The sequence below is a fragment of the Dermacentor albipictus genome, chromosome 1 (assembly GCF_038994185.2).
Source record: "Dermacentor albipictus isolate Rhodes 1998 colony chromosome 1, USDA_Dalb.pri_finalv2, whole genome shotgun sequence".
NCBI classification, from domain to species: Eukaryota; Metazoa; Arthropoda; class Arachnida; order Ixodida; family Ixodidae; genus Dermacentor; species Dermacentor albipictus.
In genome coordinates, this window is record NC_091821.1 from 396869188 (window position 1) to 396888247 (window position 19060).

General features: G+C 45.2%; 1 protein-coding gene across 2 annotated transcripts in view; it reads right to left on the bottom strand.

Annotated features, from left to right (window-relative positions):
* LRP1 (LDL receptor protein 1) overlaps positions 1 to 19060 on the bottom strand; it is a 207062-nt gene that overhangs the window by 62883 nt on the left and 125119 nt on the right. For both annotated transcript variants that reach the window (XM_070532085.1, XM_070532084.1), the window contains 9 exons: positions 17820 to 17948; positions 17208 to 17327; positions 9847 to 9969; positions 8802 to 8933; positions 7894 to 8016; positions 7095 to 7223; positions 2369 to 2577; positions 1126 to 1313; positions 4 to 230 (listed from right to left, as the gene is read on the bottom strand). In XM_070532085.1, the coding sequence (XP_070388186.1) occupies positions 4 to 230; positions 1126 to 1313; positions 2369 to 2577; positions 7095 to 7223; positions 7894 to 8016; positions 8802 to 8933; positions 9847 to 9969; positions 17208 to 17327; positions 17820 to 17948 (1380 nt within the window). The remainder of the gene's footprint in view (positions 1 to 3; positions 231 to 1125; positions 1314 to 2368; positions 2578 to 7094; positions 7224 to 7893; positions 8017 to 8801; positions 8934 to 9846; positions 9970 to 17207; positions 17328 to 17819; positions 17949 to 19060) is intronic.

A 19060-nucleotide genomic window follows, 5' to 3' on the forward strand; every position in this document is an offset into this window, starting at 1 on the left:
AACCATTTCGAGCGAGAATGCGGATGTTGCCTCCATCCAAATTGGCCGTTGCAATGTAGTCATGCTTGGCATCAGCCCAAAACAACTGACGAGTGATCAAATCCAAAGTGAGAGCATTGGGCCAGCCCATAGACTCTGAAGACTCGTTCACCAGGACGTGCACATTTGTGCCATCCATTTCTGCTTTTCCAATGTAGGGATGCTCGCCCCAATCTGTCCAGTACATATAGCTGAATATGTAAAAAAGAAAGCCCGTTTATCAGAGAGTGATAGCCATGACATGGCCAACTAGGTAATACTGTAACAGCTTCCTTGGCATTCATGATCTGTTCTCTGAGCACATTAAATGAAAAAATAAAAAAGCATATTTAGGCAACAGTTCTCTGCGCATATGCCACCACATTATAAATAAGTGCACCTGCTCCCTTATCGTTCTTTTAGTTGTGAACCAGCTATGGTTTGTATAAGAAGAACTTGCAAAGACTTTGATGACGACCAAATTAAGCAAATAGAGCTCTGCAGAACAACTAACAGGTGCTGCCGTTTCCTGTGCCATAAAAAAGAGAGAGAGGGAGGAAAAAGAAAAGCACAGTGAACAGGAAGCTATTTCTTCCAAGAACAATCACCAGCCCTTGTGACATTTCCTGTTGCTTCAGAGAGAGAGAAAGAGGGAGGGAGGGAGGGAGGGAGGGAGGGAGGGAGGGAGGGAGGGAGGGAGGGAGGGAAGATATACAGGAGCACTGCATTTTGGCAAATGTGAATGTACTGTGGTTCCTTGCCTTAATGCAAGAAGAATAATCACATAATTATGCACATCAGCCACAGGTTCCTGCCAAAGGGATAGGTTGAAGGTAAAAACAACCTGCACACTTTGACCTTTGGCTATATACTCGTTACGTTAACAGAGCTACAAAGAGTAGCTAAATTTTACAACAAACAGAACAAGAAATGAGATCTAACATTCTCAAACACTATCGTGAAAAAGAAATGAGAACTTAAGTGCTCAAGTTAAACCAAACGTAATATGATACATGTGCAGCTGTTCAAGAATGGCTACACACTGCAACTAGTACTGCAAAAGGAAGTGTTTTTTCTACTGAGAACATAAAAAGTGGATCGGCTTACCCATCAGAAGGATCCACAACTATAGCACGAGGTTCTTCAAGACCAGTTCTGATAAGGACTTTACGAAACTTTCCATCCAAGTGAGACACTTCAATTGTGTCTTTGCCCTTGTCACACCAATAGAGGTTCCTGCCAATCCAATCCACAGCCAGGCCATCTGGATTCTGCACTGTTGTGGAGTGCAATACCTAAAGGCACAAAGAGTAACCACAGTGAAGGAAGGTGCAACCAGCAGCATTTGTTAAAGACTCTTTAAAGTGGGTCAAGACAAAGCACATCAGCACATGGTAAACGACAGGAGGTGTAACTAAAGGGCATGACAGTTAACTCCGTCAATGTCTGTTAATTTATTCGCTTTTACTTTAAACGAACTATCTTCTAAAGTCCTGAAAAGTGTGCATCCAGGAAGAAAAAATTGTAGCTGGCCACTAAAATGACTCACCCAAAACGACGACAGGTAGTCTGATCACAAGACTATAACGGTACATCGACAACTATGACAATGACAGCAGGATGATGACGACCACAAACATACAGCAATGGCACAGCAGATCACATGTTTTAGTCCTGGAATTGAATCCTGAATATGGATAGACTTTTCTTTTCTGGCGACTCTACTGAAACATCATTGTGATTACCATGGCAATACTTGTGACATGTACTGCAAAAATTGGCTTAAGTACCGGTAACAGATGTTGCTGTAGGGCTTATTATTTCAAGTGTCAAGCATTGAATATAGACTAATGTGAAATAGACAGGACTGCTTGCATTCAGTCAGTACTAGCCATGCTGAAATGTGCTTGGAAGTGCTGTAAGGGTACCAACGATAAAAGCCGTTTCAGGTATATGGTTTCGATGCACCACTTGAGTGTTCATGCGGAAGGACCAGTTCTTGCCCACCAAAATCAGTGCAGTCCTTGGCAATGTCTTTTTGTGTGCAAATACAGCGCTGACTAGGCCTCGCAGATAAAACAGTCTTTCGAGATCATCTAGACAGCACCTATTTGTGAGAATGGCTACAGGTAACCATAATGATGCACTTCAAGTAAATAAGTGTTTCTTCTGACCTCAGTTTTCAATGCTGCATTCTTAAAATTAAAACTAATTAGTTCAAATGTATTTTGCATGTCTCACTGAGGTTGAATAATAGAAATCAATCAGCTGCACCAGTAGGCACGTCATTTTTAAACGTAATCTACCTGCTAACAATGAAGCACTCTTCGATTCAGACAATTCTCCCTACCTCGTGTTGCAGCTTCCCTTTGAGGCACATTCGCTTGATGGAGCTTCCCACTGCAGTCACCTCTGACCAGTAGATACAGTCTTCGACAGAGTCGAAGTCCAGAGCCACAGAGTTGGTAAGGTTTTGAGCTAGTATCTCAGAACTGATTTTATGCATGTCGATCTGCCGTATGTAGTAACGATTTGACAATAGCAAATGAGCTCGCACAGCTGCAAAAGAGATGAAAACAACAAGGTATGTACTAACCACACAATGAAACAAGGTCTGTTATGGAGAATTCCAGCAAGTACTGCTTGACAACTGTTGCTTGTTGTCGACATGCAGCGCACAATGAGCAATCACTAAATGCGTTCTAATGTGCATCCTACTTTAGCCACACCAAGAATGCTTAGAAGAGAGAGTTAGATGGGAAAGTATAATGAAACAATTCTTTTTGCTACATTATGCTCCCTTCTTATCACCCACCACTCACGAGCAGCTAATTCTGTTGGTAACATAGGTGGAATAGGCCACTTGGGCCACTGACAAAGTGCGAAAAGGAACAGAACAGGAATAAAATTGTTAGATTATCTTGACCATGGCACAAGTGAAGAAAGTATGTTTACTTGTCACAAAGAATCATGAATTTGTAAGCATCTGTTTTGCATTTGTTATTTGTTTACATCCAGCATTCAAAATGTCAGGAAGACACTGCTGTTACATGACCAGGATGGGCATGCATGTTCGGGATACATGATTGGGAGGTGCTTTGCAGACCCTTGGCACATTGATGCATTAGCTGGCACAAACCTCCCAAAACCAGTGCAGCCCTAATATCCTTGAACAATTTATGAATTTAAAAAGTGAGTTAAAGCTAATTTACAAATGAAATGCATTTGCTGAACTTGATGCAAATGGCCAAACCCAGACGAGCTACTCAGCTGTTGCCCCACAAGCACAAAAAAAACTTCTGTAATCGGTGACAAGAAATGTGGGCTCTTTGAACAGGTTGCAAACGCTGTATCGTTCACACAAGCTGAGTGGGTACTCGAGTCTTGCAGCCCCTGATGATAGTTTTCCTCACACAACTCTTGCATCTCCTGATGTTTGGCTTCCCCACGTGAACAACACAATAGCCAAAGTTGGCGTTGTAGTTACAGAGCTGTGACAAGAGACAGTGCAACCATTCTGGTGCAAGCGCCACCTGACAGCGTGGGTAACATGGGTGCACGAAGAACTCACTTCCTCCTCTTTCATTGCATGCCATAAGTGTGTGCATGCTGATTGCATGCTCATCGATGCTCTGCAAAAGGGCTTCCCATTTGGCTTCAGAGCAAAGTACCGGAATAGGTAGACACAACTGTTCAGATGCAGTTTTGTTTGCAGGACAGCACACACTAATGACTCAGACACCGGGGCTCAACATAGGCAAACAATACAGTAAGACCTTGTCGATACATTTTGGAAAAAAAATGCGACAAAAAACTTACTGACAGAGAGAACATGCAATCCAAAGTAACTAAAGAACTTGACAGACTCAACTATTGTTGGCATCTATATAATGTGAGGCGTCGCATACATCATTGCAGCACGAGACACCGACGCGCATCGAGCTGGTGGTGCTTCGGCAGCTCCAGACACGTTTTGCTATTATCCTATTGCGTGTTGCTTTAAGAGGGCGACAGGAAACAGAAACGAAATCGAGTTGGTGGGCAACGCCGGATGCTACCGCAGTGAAACGTAATGCCCACTTTGCACTGCCTACAGCAGGGAATGGCGGCACATTTAGATTACTGTCTATTAAAAGCGTGCAGTATGCTGCCAATGGCACTAGGCACCACGTGCTGTAAAACAAATAGGTTAAGATGCTTATCGCAATATAACAAGTAGCGATAGCTGTGAATGTGGCGTGCAACAACCTGAAGGGAGATTTGCTTGTACCAGAATAAACTGTGCACACTGTCGTTTGCATGTGAAACGAGCGGCTATATACTATTCTCGATCGTGCGTGCCTTGCGCCTTTTCTTGGTCACATGAGATTTGGCGACCGCCGGAAAACATATACGACCGCAGTCAGCAGCAGGGAACGGTGGCACATTCCAGTTATCACCTATTAAAAGCATGCGTTTCTGACAACACCATGCGCTGCAAAACAAATAGGCGAAGATGCTTATCGCAATAGGATTCGCGGTGATAGCTGTCAATGTTGCGTGCGATGACTCTGGAGAAGATTTGCTGGTACTGAAATGAGAAACAGAGTGCACCAGTGTTTCACGTGAGATGGGAGGGTGAGTATTGCAGTGAAGCTGCTGCGGCGGGCAGCTGTAAACTGTTCTCGATCACACATTTTCTTGTTTTCATGGGATCTAGCCGCCGGAAAATGTATCATACGATCACAGTTTGGCAACGTACTGAACATTGGTGTCGAAAAATTTTGTGTTTCAGGAACGTATGAACCGGTCAAAAATGAGCACAACTCTATTAGGTCATTTTTTGTGTTCTCGATTGCGAATGCTGGCGCTGGGAAAACATACATAAGGTGAACGTATCAACGAGGTTCTACTGCATTCACTCAGTATCCTTGTATGGTGAGTCAAACTTTCTCGATTCCTTAGCATGTTTCCATTGAGAAGCTATTCCTCGGGTGTGTATTGGGTAGCTGGCATTCTTTTATGAAAGGAGAAATGCATGCCCATTTCTTGTCTTTGCACTCTTGTGTACTGAGTCCTTTATTACCAAGAGCTTTGTTACCAATTGCAGTATCCACATACTGCATTTACTCGAATCTAGGCCGACACAGATTCTAAGCCGACCCATTAAAAAGTCCTAAGCCAACAAAAAAAAAAATTTTACCTCGAATGTAGGCCGAACAAAAAAAAAGCGAGGACAGCGTTCACAAAATGCAAACAGCATTTATTGAATCTGAATGTGCAGAGCTCATTCAACGTCGTCGTCACTGCTAGACTCGTCATTGTGTTCCTTGTCACTGTGTTCCTTGTCACTGTCACCTTCAAACAGTACACTATCGTGGGTAACATCAAGCGCATTAGATATGCTGCACTTTTTAAAGGCGCACACGATCAAAGTACCTGGGATGTCGTCTCATGCTGCAGCTACCCAGCCCGCCAGCTGCGATAGCGCTGCACGTTTGATGCGGCCCGTTGCCGTTAGTATGTGGTCTTCGTCAGTCAACCAGTCCGTGTAATATTTCCGCAGATGATCCTTGAAAGGTTTGTTGATGCAGACATCAAGTGGCTGCAATTGTCCCATCATGCCGCCCGGTATGACAGCGAGGTCCGTGTTCGCTTGGGTGAGCGCAGCCTTCACGTTGTCAGTCAAAAGCCCACGGTAAGAGTCGATGACAAGGAGCGAGTTCTTTGTCAAAAGGGCTCCTGGACGCCGTCTCAACATAATCTTAACCCACTCTTCCACCATGGCACCCGTCATCCACCTGTTCTCATTTGCCCACACAATGACATTTCTTAGGAAAGTTTCTCAAGCAGGCAGTGTCTTCCTTTTAAATATCATATAAGGAGGGAGTTTATGTCCATCAGCTGTGCAGCACAGCATCACAGTTGTGCGCTGCTTCTCGTACCTCGCAGAGCGCACCTTCACCTTTTTGGCACCAATCTCATTCACGGTGTACGCCACTGGCATATCAAAATACACAGCCGTCTGGTCGGCTTTGCCGATTTGCCCAAGGTTGTAGCCTGCCGCATCTCTCTTTCGCAGCCCGTAGCGCTGAAAAGCTATCAGCTTTTCTTTGAAATCGCTTGGCAGCTTCTGGGTGATAGAAGTGCGACGTTGAAGGCTGAAGCCGAAGAGCTTCATATTTCTGAAGCCAGCCCCAGCTGGCTTTGAAATCCTTTGGCGTTAAGCCTCGCTTCCTCGAAAGTTCCCTAGCTTTCGCTTGGAGCACTTCTGTTGTCACTGGAAGGGCAGCTGCTCTCTGCGTCCGAACAAAGTCAGCCAAAACTGTCTCCACTTCGTGGTGACGGCCTTTCCTTGGTCCGCTAAATGTCATCCTCGTTGCGGTGCACGCAAAAAGCTGCTGTCATTGTCCCCTCCAACGACGGACGTTTTTCTCGTCGCACCGAAGTCCCGCCCGGCTTGAAGGTTCGACGCTGCTGCCTCTGTGGCTATCACAACTTTTCACTTGAAAGTGGCCCTGTAGTGACATCTCCTGCTTGGTGCCATCGCGTTAACACCACGCCGCACACCAATACGGCCGACACGACACAGGTCAAAATGGCGACCTCACTTGTGTACGGTTGGCTACTGGCACGGCTAGTAGTGGCTGCGATACTGACTTTTCTAGATGGCGCTAGCTATGCACCATATTTAGCAGTTTGAATGAAAAACTGGCGCATTTTTAAAAATCCTCGAATCTAAGCCAACCCCAGAGTCTGGAATGTGATTATTTCAAAAAAAACTATTTGCCTAGATTCGAATAAATAGGGTAAATTGCAAAGTACGAACCAGAGCAATACATTTTTTAACTAAGGTCAAGGTAAGTTGGTTCAGTAAACATTTGTTCATTTATTTATTGTCAACTTGGTCATTTGACACATGGATAACTTGGACAATCTTTCTGGTCATGCAAAATCTGAATTAACACACATATGTCCAAGAAACCACTAAGCCACAAAGTGCACCTATTCCACAACATGCCAGCTGTCTAGGACACAAAGGAACACACTTCAATCTAACAGTGAAGCATCAGGTGTACCATGCCAAACATACTTACAGGAGTTTGCCTTGCAGGTGCGGCCTGCATCAATGGAGAAATAGCCATCCGCACATGTGCAGGCAAACGACCCGTACGTGTTGCGACAGTGGTGTGTGCAAGGAAACTTGGTGGTGCATTCGTCCACATCTGTGAAAAAACAGCTCAAAACATTTATAGGCATCAACGCTACCATTCTGTGCTCAAACAGGTCGCGGACACACTGAGGCTTTCACTTCTAAACCTCTCGTAACATTACAGCACCAATTGTGTAAGCAAAATCTCACAAATGCTGCTGGAAAGAATTATTCTTCAGCTCATCATTACATAAAGGAGACATGAAGGAGATCGGCAGCAGCAGTGCACTAACTGTCCTTCGTGCTGCCTCTCACTTCAACGTGACCCAAGCAGTGAGAACATCGCACACGCAAAGCCATAAAACCATCGGTGTGCCTATAGACTCTGTACCGACCACTAGATAGGGCCTGCGTGGTCATGCTTAGCCGCACCACAGGCAGCAGCCGTCAAAGTAGGACACCCCCCCCCCCCCTACCTGAACCCTGCCGCCTTGCACACAATGGAAGAGGGCATGTATGAGATCGAGCTACCCTCCTTCTAGGCTCACCCTCGCATGCTTTCCCTTACACCCGCAACATTATTACGCCTGGACTTTATACGAAACAGCATGGCGACACTGATTGTGGAAATGCTGCTGGATTGTCCATATAATTGTTATCGCAATAAAAACATGTGCTGCTAGTAATCGCAGTGGAACTGTTCACACGTGATTAAATTGTACACCTTGATTCATAGTACTGACCTTCACAGATGCGACCATCATATTTAGGCTCAAAGCCAGGGTGACAGCTGCACTTGTAGCCTATTGGGCGGTCCTCACAAAGCTGTGAGCAGGCATGGGTCGACAGCTCACATTCATTGATATCTGAAAAAAATCAGAATAGAGGCTTAACTATAATTTTTTATTATCATCTACCAAGCATGACACTGCTCAACAGACAGTGCTTTCATGCATGTGCCATGTGACCTTATTAGTAAAGTATGTTAGTAACAGTCAAATGCTATGTATAGTGTACGGCCGACCTCTGGTAATCCAGCATCAGTTATTGATGCTTTTGACTTTGGTCAATTGCACCTTGAAAACTTTAGCAAGTTCCCAATATATTTGACTCTTGTCACTTTAATTTTAAGGAACTTAACATTCTCGTTAATTTAAACAAATATCAAAATTTTGGTTGGCCTGCTACATGTTCCGAGGTAGCTTGAAGCCACTTAATTGAAACAAAAAAAAGAACTATTACTTAATTCAAAACTTTCGTCTGGTCAGGCTAGAGCAATGTAGCCAGGAATATTTTAGTAAGAGGACATACAAAAAGCAGAATTACAGTTTCCAACCAATTTCTTTTTATACGAAGGGGTTGTAAGGATACCTGAATAATAGGCTGCTCTAAAATATATTTTAAAAATAATAATAATCTGTTCCGTTCTTATTTACAATGCCAGCAGTACAACTCTCGATGTTCTAGATGCCGAGATTCAGTGAAGTAATATCTACTTGAAACTTCATGATGATCTGTGCTGTGAGTCTTGCATGGTCACAAAGTGCTGAGGTTGCATGCGATTTTGACTGTGTGACAACTGGCAGACTAGGCCACGTTGCACAAATTCAGTTTGGAACCTTTTGTCTACATGTGAGGCAGTCATACTCACTGCACTGATTTTCATCAGAGAAGTCGCCACAGTCATTCTCCCCATTGCAAAGAAGACTGTCATTGACGCAGTTCTTGTTTACGCACAAAAAGTTGCCATCGGGACAGGAGACGTCCTTGGCAATCTGTTTGCCTGCAAGAAAAGACAGTGCAGTAGTGAGCAAGTTGCCTTCTAATTACGCAACACAATACTCATACTGAGTCATCACCCAATTTTTAACTTCGTAAATTCACACAAAAAAAAGAAGAAAAAAAAGAAAAAAAACGAGGCATGGTCAATATCTCAACTGTCTCGGCAGAGAGGGCTCGTGAATCAAGCATGAAGAATTACCGGGCACAGCCGATAGATGCTCCATAAGTAGTGTCCATCAGTGCCCCAGAAAGATGATTTCTTTTTCACCTAATCAGAATTATCACGCGAGGTAACTGAAGTGACTAGACAGACCAAAAAAAGTTCCACGTAGAGCCTTTAGGCTTGCTTCAATGCGCATGGGTGAGGTTTCTACAGGAGCAAATGATTTCTTGGAGTAATGTATGAAACTGGTATTTTCTAGAATAAAGAGGGGTGGTACTCTTTTGAGGATGGGCAATGACTTGGGATATACATAGTGGTACGTAGTCCATTCAGGTGTGCCTACTAGCTAAACAAAAGAAGTCTCTGCCAATGACAAATTCAGCACTGCGGCTTACTCACAGCTGCTGAAAGCCCTGAGCACATATGATTTCATAGAGCATTCACAACTTGCTGCTCTATGTGCTGCGCACACACAGTGCATTTGATGCTGAAGTAAAACTAACATATCACATGTGTTCGTATTTATCATTTATCTTTTCTCCCAAGACATTAGGTATTTTCAAATCACATAATGCTCTTACATACAAGGTGCTAAACCAGAAAAACAAATGACAGTATTCTTTAGTAAACAAGAATCCATTGTGGCTTAACTAATTAATTTTCTTACAAAACGAGTTCTGCTATCTTTTTCATCAGAATTTTAACCGAAAATCACAGGGCAGTAGGTATTGGAGCAGAGAGAGGCACTCACGACACAAGTCTGGTTTTTCGTCAGATCCGTCCCGGCAATCATCCCAGCCGTTGCACATGGCATGGTTGGAAATGCAGCGGCCATTATTGCATGCGAACTGGTTCTCCCGACAACGGTGCTTCTCTGAAGTGACAGAAATTACAGAGAAAAAAGGCACCAAGCTGTTAATAGCCACTTGCATGCAAAAAAAGAAAAGCGTTTTTGTTATTTTGTTGCTAGCACGTTAGCAATTAGCTACAATTATGAATACTGCAGCTGTTTATGACAACAAAGTTGCCTACATGATGATATTACAATTTTCACCATAAATTACTAACACATAACAAAAATTTGTTTAAACAATGCTCCTCTTATTCAGTTTCTTATAGATGTGACTGGTAAGCATACCTGGCAACCTGTGAACATTAAAATTCATTAAAAATATTTACTGGCAACTACGATAATCCCTAATGTGAAAATTTGAGTGCAGCTGTATACGTGTTTTCATTTCGCGATATATCGGGGCATTGTACCGATCACGACATTGACTCGCAGAGATGCAACGCACGGCGTTATATATAGACCGGCCACATAGTTGCCACTTCCCTGCAACTGCAGCTTATGCTACTGCAAGCTTTACTGGAAAATGCTTGCAGCGAATGCTATGCACAAACGCAAACTTTCTGTCGTCTTTTTTTTTAAAAATCCTGCATGGCTGACACCACCGCTGCTGCGAATGCGTGGAGGTGAGCGCCATCTGCTGTGATCGGTTGAGTTTTTCCCTACGGAGATGAAGGAAACCTGGGATCATAGCAGCAGAAGCTTGACATGGGCGAGTTGGTTTTGCATACTTGATGAAAAGAGCGCTACGAAGACGCGGACTAAAAGAACAACGTGTACGACGGATAAGGCACTTTGTCCGTCATAAATGTTGTTCTTTTAGTCCGTGTCTTCGTAGTGCTCTTTTCATCAAGTATACTGGGATCATAGTCATATACAGCTCCGCTGTAAAATTCAGGCAACAAGATGGAAGGGGGGGGGGGGGGGGAAGATTTAACACGCATTTTCTAAATGTGTGCCCTGAGCACACAAATTCTGTGGAATACATGCGCACTTTATTTATTGGGAAGCTGGGAAACAGCAGAGACTGAAAAGCAGCGTGTTCTACTAAGATAAAAGTGATGTGCTGTGACATTGCTGGTCCCGATTTGCCACTTTCACGGACATGTACGAGCAAGTTCGCTCACAACATAACCGCCTGACCTCAGTGGTCGTGAGGATATCACATCATGAGTACCGCCACGTCCTTGCAATATTTTCAAAGCTTTTTCACGAATAGAACTAATTTTTCGTAAAACTTGACGAAACATTCATAAAATCGCAGAACATGCCAAAATCCGTGCAGTTTATGAAAAATTCAGAAGAGTTGGCAAATATGGGTAAGTACACTTTAAGGTCCAGAACCTTTCAATGGCAGTGACAGTGAATGTCTGCAATGTCACTGAACCACTGGTTTCACATCTCTTGCTAGCAACTTTGCAAGGAGAAAAATATCTGTACTGTAATTTATCGGTGTGCAGATTACAAACCTATGTTAATGGTAAACAGTATGCCCACTATGAACTATCAACTTCCAGCTTTCAATATTATTTTGCTACCTATTCAAAACACTACACAGGCATGCGATGAAAATTTTAATAGGACAGCGTTCCACAATATCCACAGTTAAAAAGTAATCACCCCCATTCAGAGTGAGAGAAAAAAATCTCTGATAACGCAGCCGCAACCGCTCCCGAGGGCCGAGCGGCGCCAGTCACCGCGATTCGAGCGCCACCTCGGGAATTCCCGTAGCGACCTCAAGGAGTCGCTCAGTCACGCCGACACCCGAGCGCCGCAGCACCCTCCGCAGCAGCCGGTCCCGCTCCAGGGGACGACGCAACAGCCGCTCCCGCTCCAGGGGGCGCCCTACATCCGGCCACACCGAACTGACGTGGGCCGACCGAGTGCGAGGGAAACACCACCAGCAGCAGCAACAGGACGCCTCATCTATCAAACAGGTAACGCGGTCTTCATTGCCTGAGCATGAGAGCGAGATAGTCACAGCCCTACGACAGGAACTAGCGGGTCTCCGAGCGACCATACAAGTGCTTACAGCGCAGCTTAATGACGCGAAACAGGAGATTCAAAACCTTAAATCTCCCAAACAAGCACCCCAGGAGACAAATGTAAAAGTAAGCACAGCGAAACGCAAACCACCTCCGCTCCCAGAGACGGAAGAAGAGTGTAATGTACCGCAAGACACCCTAGACGAAATTCTGCGCCTCACGCGAGAGAACCTACAAAGTATTCATACCCTAGCAAATCGTGTAGAGGCTGTCGAAAACAAAGTCGCCATAAAAATTAAAAACAAAGCTAGTCAGCCACAACAAATGGACACGGCTACGCACCCTTCGGCGCCAATAAATTCCTCACAAAACCATCATGGCTAACACGACACGGGATCCTTTAGAAATTTGGCAGTGGAATTGCACTAGCTACGTGAAACGCAAATCCTCACTGCAACAGTACCACAAAATTCAACCCCAAAGGCCGCACGTAATACTATTACAGGAAACCCTATGCGAAACCCTCACGCTCTCAGGGTACTGCACCGTCTCAAAAAGAGAAGGGGACGCCAGGAGAGGCATCGCCACGCTCGTTAGTAGAAAGCTCGCGCACATCGTTCACGACGTCCCACCAAAAAACAGTCGCATCGAGGCGATCCTAATCGAGCTCGTCCCTAACCAATTCTTAAAACAAAGTATTTTTGTATTAAACGTCTATAGTTCCCCCGCGCACTACAACCAATCCTTCCACGCGATCCTCACTAAAGCGACGTCATTGGCACGAAACTCACCGCTCATTATAGCAGGTGACTTCAACGCCCCCCACACGTTGTGGGGTTACCCCATAATCAAGCCTAGCGGCAACAACCTCTCGCGCGCAATAGACGACCTGTCCCTCACCCTGGTGACGGACCACAGGTTCCCCACCAGATTGGGTACGTCGACGCAGCGCGATACCACGCCCGACCTCACGTTACTCCGAAATGTTGCAAACTACACATGGACGAACACGCAAGAGAACCTGGGCAGCGATCACTTCGTCATACGCACAGAAATACCGAACACGACGGCCCCACCCCGATCTTTCACCCTCACAGACTGGGATACCTTCCGTAAGTTACGGAAGGAAGATACGAATACGTATGACTCCTTCGCGGAACTCCTCTCTGCGATAAAGGGCGACGTAACCAGAGCCACGAAAACCATACAGACGGAACTGGAAGTCCCAAGGGTTGACCCTCACCTCGCACACTTACTCGAGGCCAAGGCTTCGATACTTGCGCGATGGAGAAAGCAGCGTCTCAACAGACGCCTGCGCAAACGCATCGCGATCCTCAACCGAGACATAGACGAATACTGTATGGAGCTCACAAGACTCCAATGGCACGAACTCTGTTCGGCAGTAGACGGCCGCATGCGGACAGGAGGTAAGTGGAACCTCCTGAAACGCATGTTAGACGACAGCCAAACGAAGGATAATCAAAGTCACGCGCTAGACCGACTTCTACACTCGCATAAAGGGAAAGGGGGAACGGAAGAGTCCTTCTTGGAAGAAATTGCCAAACGGTATCTTCCGCTAGGCGTCGCTCACCCCAATGATTACCCGATCATAAAGTGCGAAACCACTCCAGAACTAGACACTGCCTTCACGGAAGCAGAAGTCCGAGAGGCGCTACACAATCTAAACAGCAGGTCTGCTTCAGGACCCGATGGTGTAACCAACCGACTGCTGCGTAACTTAGACGACCAAGCCGTTACATTACTGACTAAAGACATCAACCACGTGTGGGAAACAGGAGAGGTACCAACGCAATGGCGCACTGCCACGGTGGTCCTCATACCAAAACCCGGCAAACCACTTAACCTCGACAACTTACGACCCATCTCTCTTACGTCATGCGTGGGTAAAGTAGCCGAGCACGTAATTCAAAACCGAGTGTCACGCTACATTGAGGAACACGAACTCCTCCCACACAACATGGTAGGGTTTCGACCCCACCTATCCACCCAAGACGTGATGTTACTCCTAAAGACACAAATCTTCGATGTTAAAACAAGAGATGTTTGAGGCATCCTCGCCCTCGATCTCACGAAAGCATTTGATACCGTCTCGCACCGCTTCGTACTGGAGTCTGTGGCAGGCCTCGGCCTCGGCCAGAGATTTCAGGAGTACGTACGCTCCTTCCTAAAAGACAGAGAAGCCCGACTGCGAGTCTCGCACCTTAAGTCGGACCCCTACACGCTGGGCTCTTTCGGAACACCACAAGGCTCAGTCATCTCTCCATTACTATTTAATACAGTGATGAAGGGACTTGCAGACAAACTACGACACATCCCAAACGTAAACTGCGCACTATACGCAGATGACATTACCATCTGGAGCCCGGGAGGCTCCCTGGGAGACATGGAGCAGGCATTACAGTCTGACCTTGATGCCACGGAAGAGTACCTTCTAAACACAGGCATGATACTATCCTCAAAGAAATCGGAACTATTACTATATCGCAAGTCTTGCCAAGGAGTCCGCCACCTAACACCTCTAGATGAACTTCCGCTCGCACTACACACAAGAGACGGACAACATATTCCGCGAGTCAACCATATACGCATTCTTGGGCTCCTAATCGAATCCACTAGATGCCACGAACACACGATCAAGCACTTAACCGCCAAAACCGAAAACATGATCAGACTCATCCACAGAGTCTTGGGGCGCAGGAAGGGTCTCCGCGAAGATAACCTTCTGCGCGTATACCACGCGTTCCTTATGAGTCACATTAATTACGTCGCCTCTGCCCACAACTGGACGAAACTAGAAAAGACGAAGCTAAACACACTCATGCGCAAGAGCATCAAACAGGTCTTGGGAATTCCACAAAGAGCAAGTAAAGCAAAGGTTGACCAGCTAGGTATGCACAACAACATCGACGAAGTGATCGAGGCTCAGACTATGGCGCAAATACTCCACCTATCCTCGTCCAAAGCCGGTAGGCTAATCTTAAATGACGCCAATGTCTCCCCGTCTCCCTATCTCGAGCACGCGGTTACCCTACCGAGCGAAATTAGAGACAAATACAAAGTCTCACCGTTTCCCAGAAACGTCCACCCACAACACAACGTGGGTAGGCGCCGGGCCCGCGCCCGCGCGATTCTCGACCGCATCGACGAGTATCGTGAAGCCACCGCATTTGTGGACGCGGCCCAGTACGGCAGCACATTCACTTTCGCAATAGCGGTCGTGGACGGCAACGGAACGCTACGATCATCCGCATCGGTTAAAGCGAGCACCAGTGCTAAAGCGGAACAAATAGCCGTAGCCATCGCCATGGCAGACCCCACATTTACTTATGTCTTCATGTACTCGCGTGCCGCAATTCGGGCCTACGAATGCGGCAACGTATCTAAAGAAGCAGCGCGTATACTACTAGCGAGCTCAAAAGAGAGCAAACGGTGCCTCTCCTGGTTCCCCGCTCACATGGGGAAAGACATTCACCCGCGAAAAGCTAACCTCAATGAAACGGCCCACGACCGTGCGCGAGAACTTGCCCGCCGCGACGGTCCCACGGCCTACGAGGGGCTGGACATTCAGTTTAATGACCCGCTGCTCACTTACCAAGAGATCACCTCCCACTATCGGAAAGGGAGAACCAAATTCCCGCTCCCACACGCCAAACTCGAACGCGCGCAGGCGGCCGCGTTTCGAATGCTACAAACGGACTCGTATCCGTCACGAGGCCTAGTCACTATAACTCAGAAATCCTGGCAAATTGCCCAGACTGCCCAGAACTTTATTGCTCACTCTCGCACATGCTATGGCAATGTACCGCGTTACCGAAGGGCCCTCTCTCCAGTGAGCCCGAATGGGAAGAAGCCCTCAAAAGCCCGGACCTCAAACTCCAACTCAAGGCCGTCCAGAGGGCCCAAGAACTGGCGGAGCGTCACCACGTTCCCGTCCCGACTTGGGTGTCGCCTACGGTTTCTGCCGGAGGAGTTCCCCGCGTGGGATCTCCAACGAATTGAAACTCCTCAGGACTTCAATAAAGTTCTTGACTGATAACCTTTTTCTTTATATGAAACTTGCAAGAAACTCTAGAACAGGTTTCAAACATTTAACCTTGCCATCAAGTTACAATTTAAATGCTTTGCTGTAGTTTTCTTTTAGTTGATACTTTTTTCTTGCTTTTTTGAAGCCTGGCATCACGCAGTCAATCTGTACAGTAGTTCATGTATGCATAACATGCTAGTATATACAAGCTAACAACAAACTATATTTACAGCAACAAGTGTTGAGAGTTCTTGACAAACTTGTAGGTTTAGAGTCATTTTCACCTTCCTAAACACATTCAAATACACATAGACTTGCATCAGTATACCAGGTACTTTCTTTAATGCTAACAAAATTTTTAAAAATTGTGTGTTACATATAGCAGAGATCAACTCATTTATCCAGATTACTCGAAGAGGTGGGCATTACTTCCACAATAAATCAAAATGAATAATTTATCGATTAGAAAAAATGGCTAATTTGCTTTTTAACTAGGAGTGTACAAATATTAAAATTATTGAATATGATTCTAATACGAATAGCGTCAAAGAGTACACTATGTTGAAGAAATGCTAGAGACATTTCTCTGCCAATCAGACAGTAGTAGACATTTCTGTGTGTACATGCCATTCATGCATGAAATGTATTTTTGAGGCAACATATAATTAGCAATAAATATTGCTGTAGACATTTTTCTCAATCCAGTACTGTATAATGTGTTTGTTATGTATAATGTGCATACTGTTTGTACGCGTAAATCATTTTTGAGACAAAATATTGTTTGCAATCAATTTTTCTGTACTCATGCGTTTTATCATTTCCTGATTTCCTGATACTGGAAACTACAATGAAAAAAATTTACTGGGCCAATTTCTTTTTAAAAAATTTTTACCCTCAAAGCGTGAATTAACAGATGTGATTTAAGGTGTGCATGCAAGTAGCCAAAAAGCACTGATGAAAGCAGCAGATCTGCCTGCGCCAACAGCAGCACGCATCAAACCACTTCAGTCGTTCCCGAGTTTTAGTAACCCTTTGTATGCCTTACAGCCCTGTTTTTATGAGCCTGCTACTATACTAAACAATGTCAAGGCACAGACTAAAACTACAAGAAAAGAAAGGAAGAACATTCACAGAGATGGATATATGAAGCTGCAAAAGCTGTTTCTGTAACTGCTACGAACACTTCTTCCAATTTTATTACAATTGATACTATTAAGGAGAGCAGGGCATACCACAAGTGTTTGGCTCGTCCGAGCCGTCCTCACAGTCATGATCTCCATCGCAGTAGAAGCTGTCCAGGATGCAGACTTGGTTGAGGCACTTGAACTCATTAGCCTTACACTGGCGAAGGGCTGCGAATAGCAATGACAGTAATATAGAAAATCAACGACCATACAATTTGTATGTGCTTTATGTGTGAGCATACAAACGATTGCACAGATGTATATACAGGAGGCATAAAAGTTACCCAGTAGACTTGCCTAGATACGTACACATTAACACCATGTTCAATCATTGCTATGTGCTCCTAATGCATGTTTGTTCATGCCTTGTAAACAATCCTTAGTTTGCTCAGTTAGCCAGTGGATTCTGTATGACAGTAGGCTGCAAGGCAGGAATAACAATAAGCCTAAATATTACTGTAGCTCACATAATATTTTCCGATGTGCTGGTCTCACTGTCTTAGTATGATTTTAGTGTACCATCTCAGTATGACACCATTCAGAAAGGAACACCTCAACCAATAAGAAAAAAAATGTGGAGTGTCATGAGTACACAATGGCTAGAACACTGTGCCGTTGAATGACTTTACAGTAGGCTTTATACTTTTTAACTGAACTTACTGCAGTTAAGACTTGGGTCCTCATCAGAGTTGTCCAGGCAGTCGCCAGCGCCATCACACTTCCAGGCGTTGGGGATGCACTGGCCTGTGCTATTGCACTTGAACTCACTGTCACCGCACTGGCGCATACCTAGCAGCAACAACAGCAATAGAGAGAAATGGATTAACATCAAGGTTACTATCGCAAATGAATACAGCAGTAGATATGTGCCCACAAGGACACACAATTTTATCCTGACATGCTCAATTGTTAAAGCTTGTTTACAAATGTCATGATGAGACCAATAATTTTCATATGTTTCCAATCTCTAACATAAATATTCATAAACAACATAACATAAATATACTCTAACATAAACTCTAACATAAATATGCAAATATTTGCCCCAGATTGGCTATCAGTATGTTTTTGTGTAGGTAACTGTAAGCTTCATTATCACTTTCTCACTTCATTCTCACTTTTGTCTGACACACCATTCGCGGTGCTTCTGCTCCTTCAATGATTTGCACTGCCAAGGCTACAGCAGAGCAGGGTGTGCCCACAATGCTGCTCTGCCTACTGAACGTCACTGTGGCACTCAGTTCAAATTTGATTTTGAATGTTCATGTGTGTGCCACTATCTCCGATTTTGGCCCCTGCGACGCGCCAAACACGGTTGTCCTCATTGAGCCACAGTGCGCTCAGCCAGTGGACTCATCATGGCACCCCTCGGCAGCTGCGGCACCTACACTACATAGCAGACCTCAGCTACATGCAACTGTAGTGTTTGCCTTGTGCATGACGGGGCTAGAGTGCGCGCTCGCACACATGTGCTCCTGCCTGGCTGTGCTACGTGGTGTGGACCGGCTTTGTCCTGCCCCAGATTGTCTGACGGATAGTAGCCACGTCCAACATGTGCGTTTTGAAGTGCTATCAATAGCTCAATACGAAGCAAAGTCTGCCAAGGTGCCAAACCAGGAGCAGCCAGGAGTGAGCACGCGCTGGAAAGCATGCATGTGGACTGACCTTAAGTTTCACGAGGTTAGAGGCTAGCTCAGTGTTCAAAATTAGTCAAAATTAGCGAGACCAGACAGTTATGACGCCAATAAGCAGGATGGCTGAAGTTTAATTCCTACGCAGACAGCCACAGCCGAGTTTTAGCTGAGGATGGCCGGCTTCTTCCGGAAGTATGCAAGTATTATAGGAATTCAAAAGCAGATTTTTGCTTAGTTCAGCCTGTTGGTTAAACTACGTCAATAAAC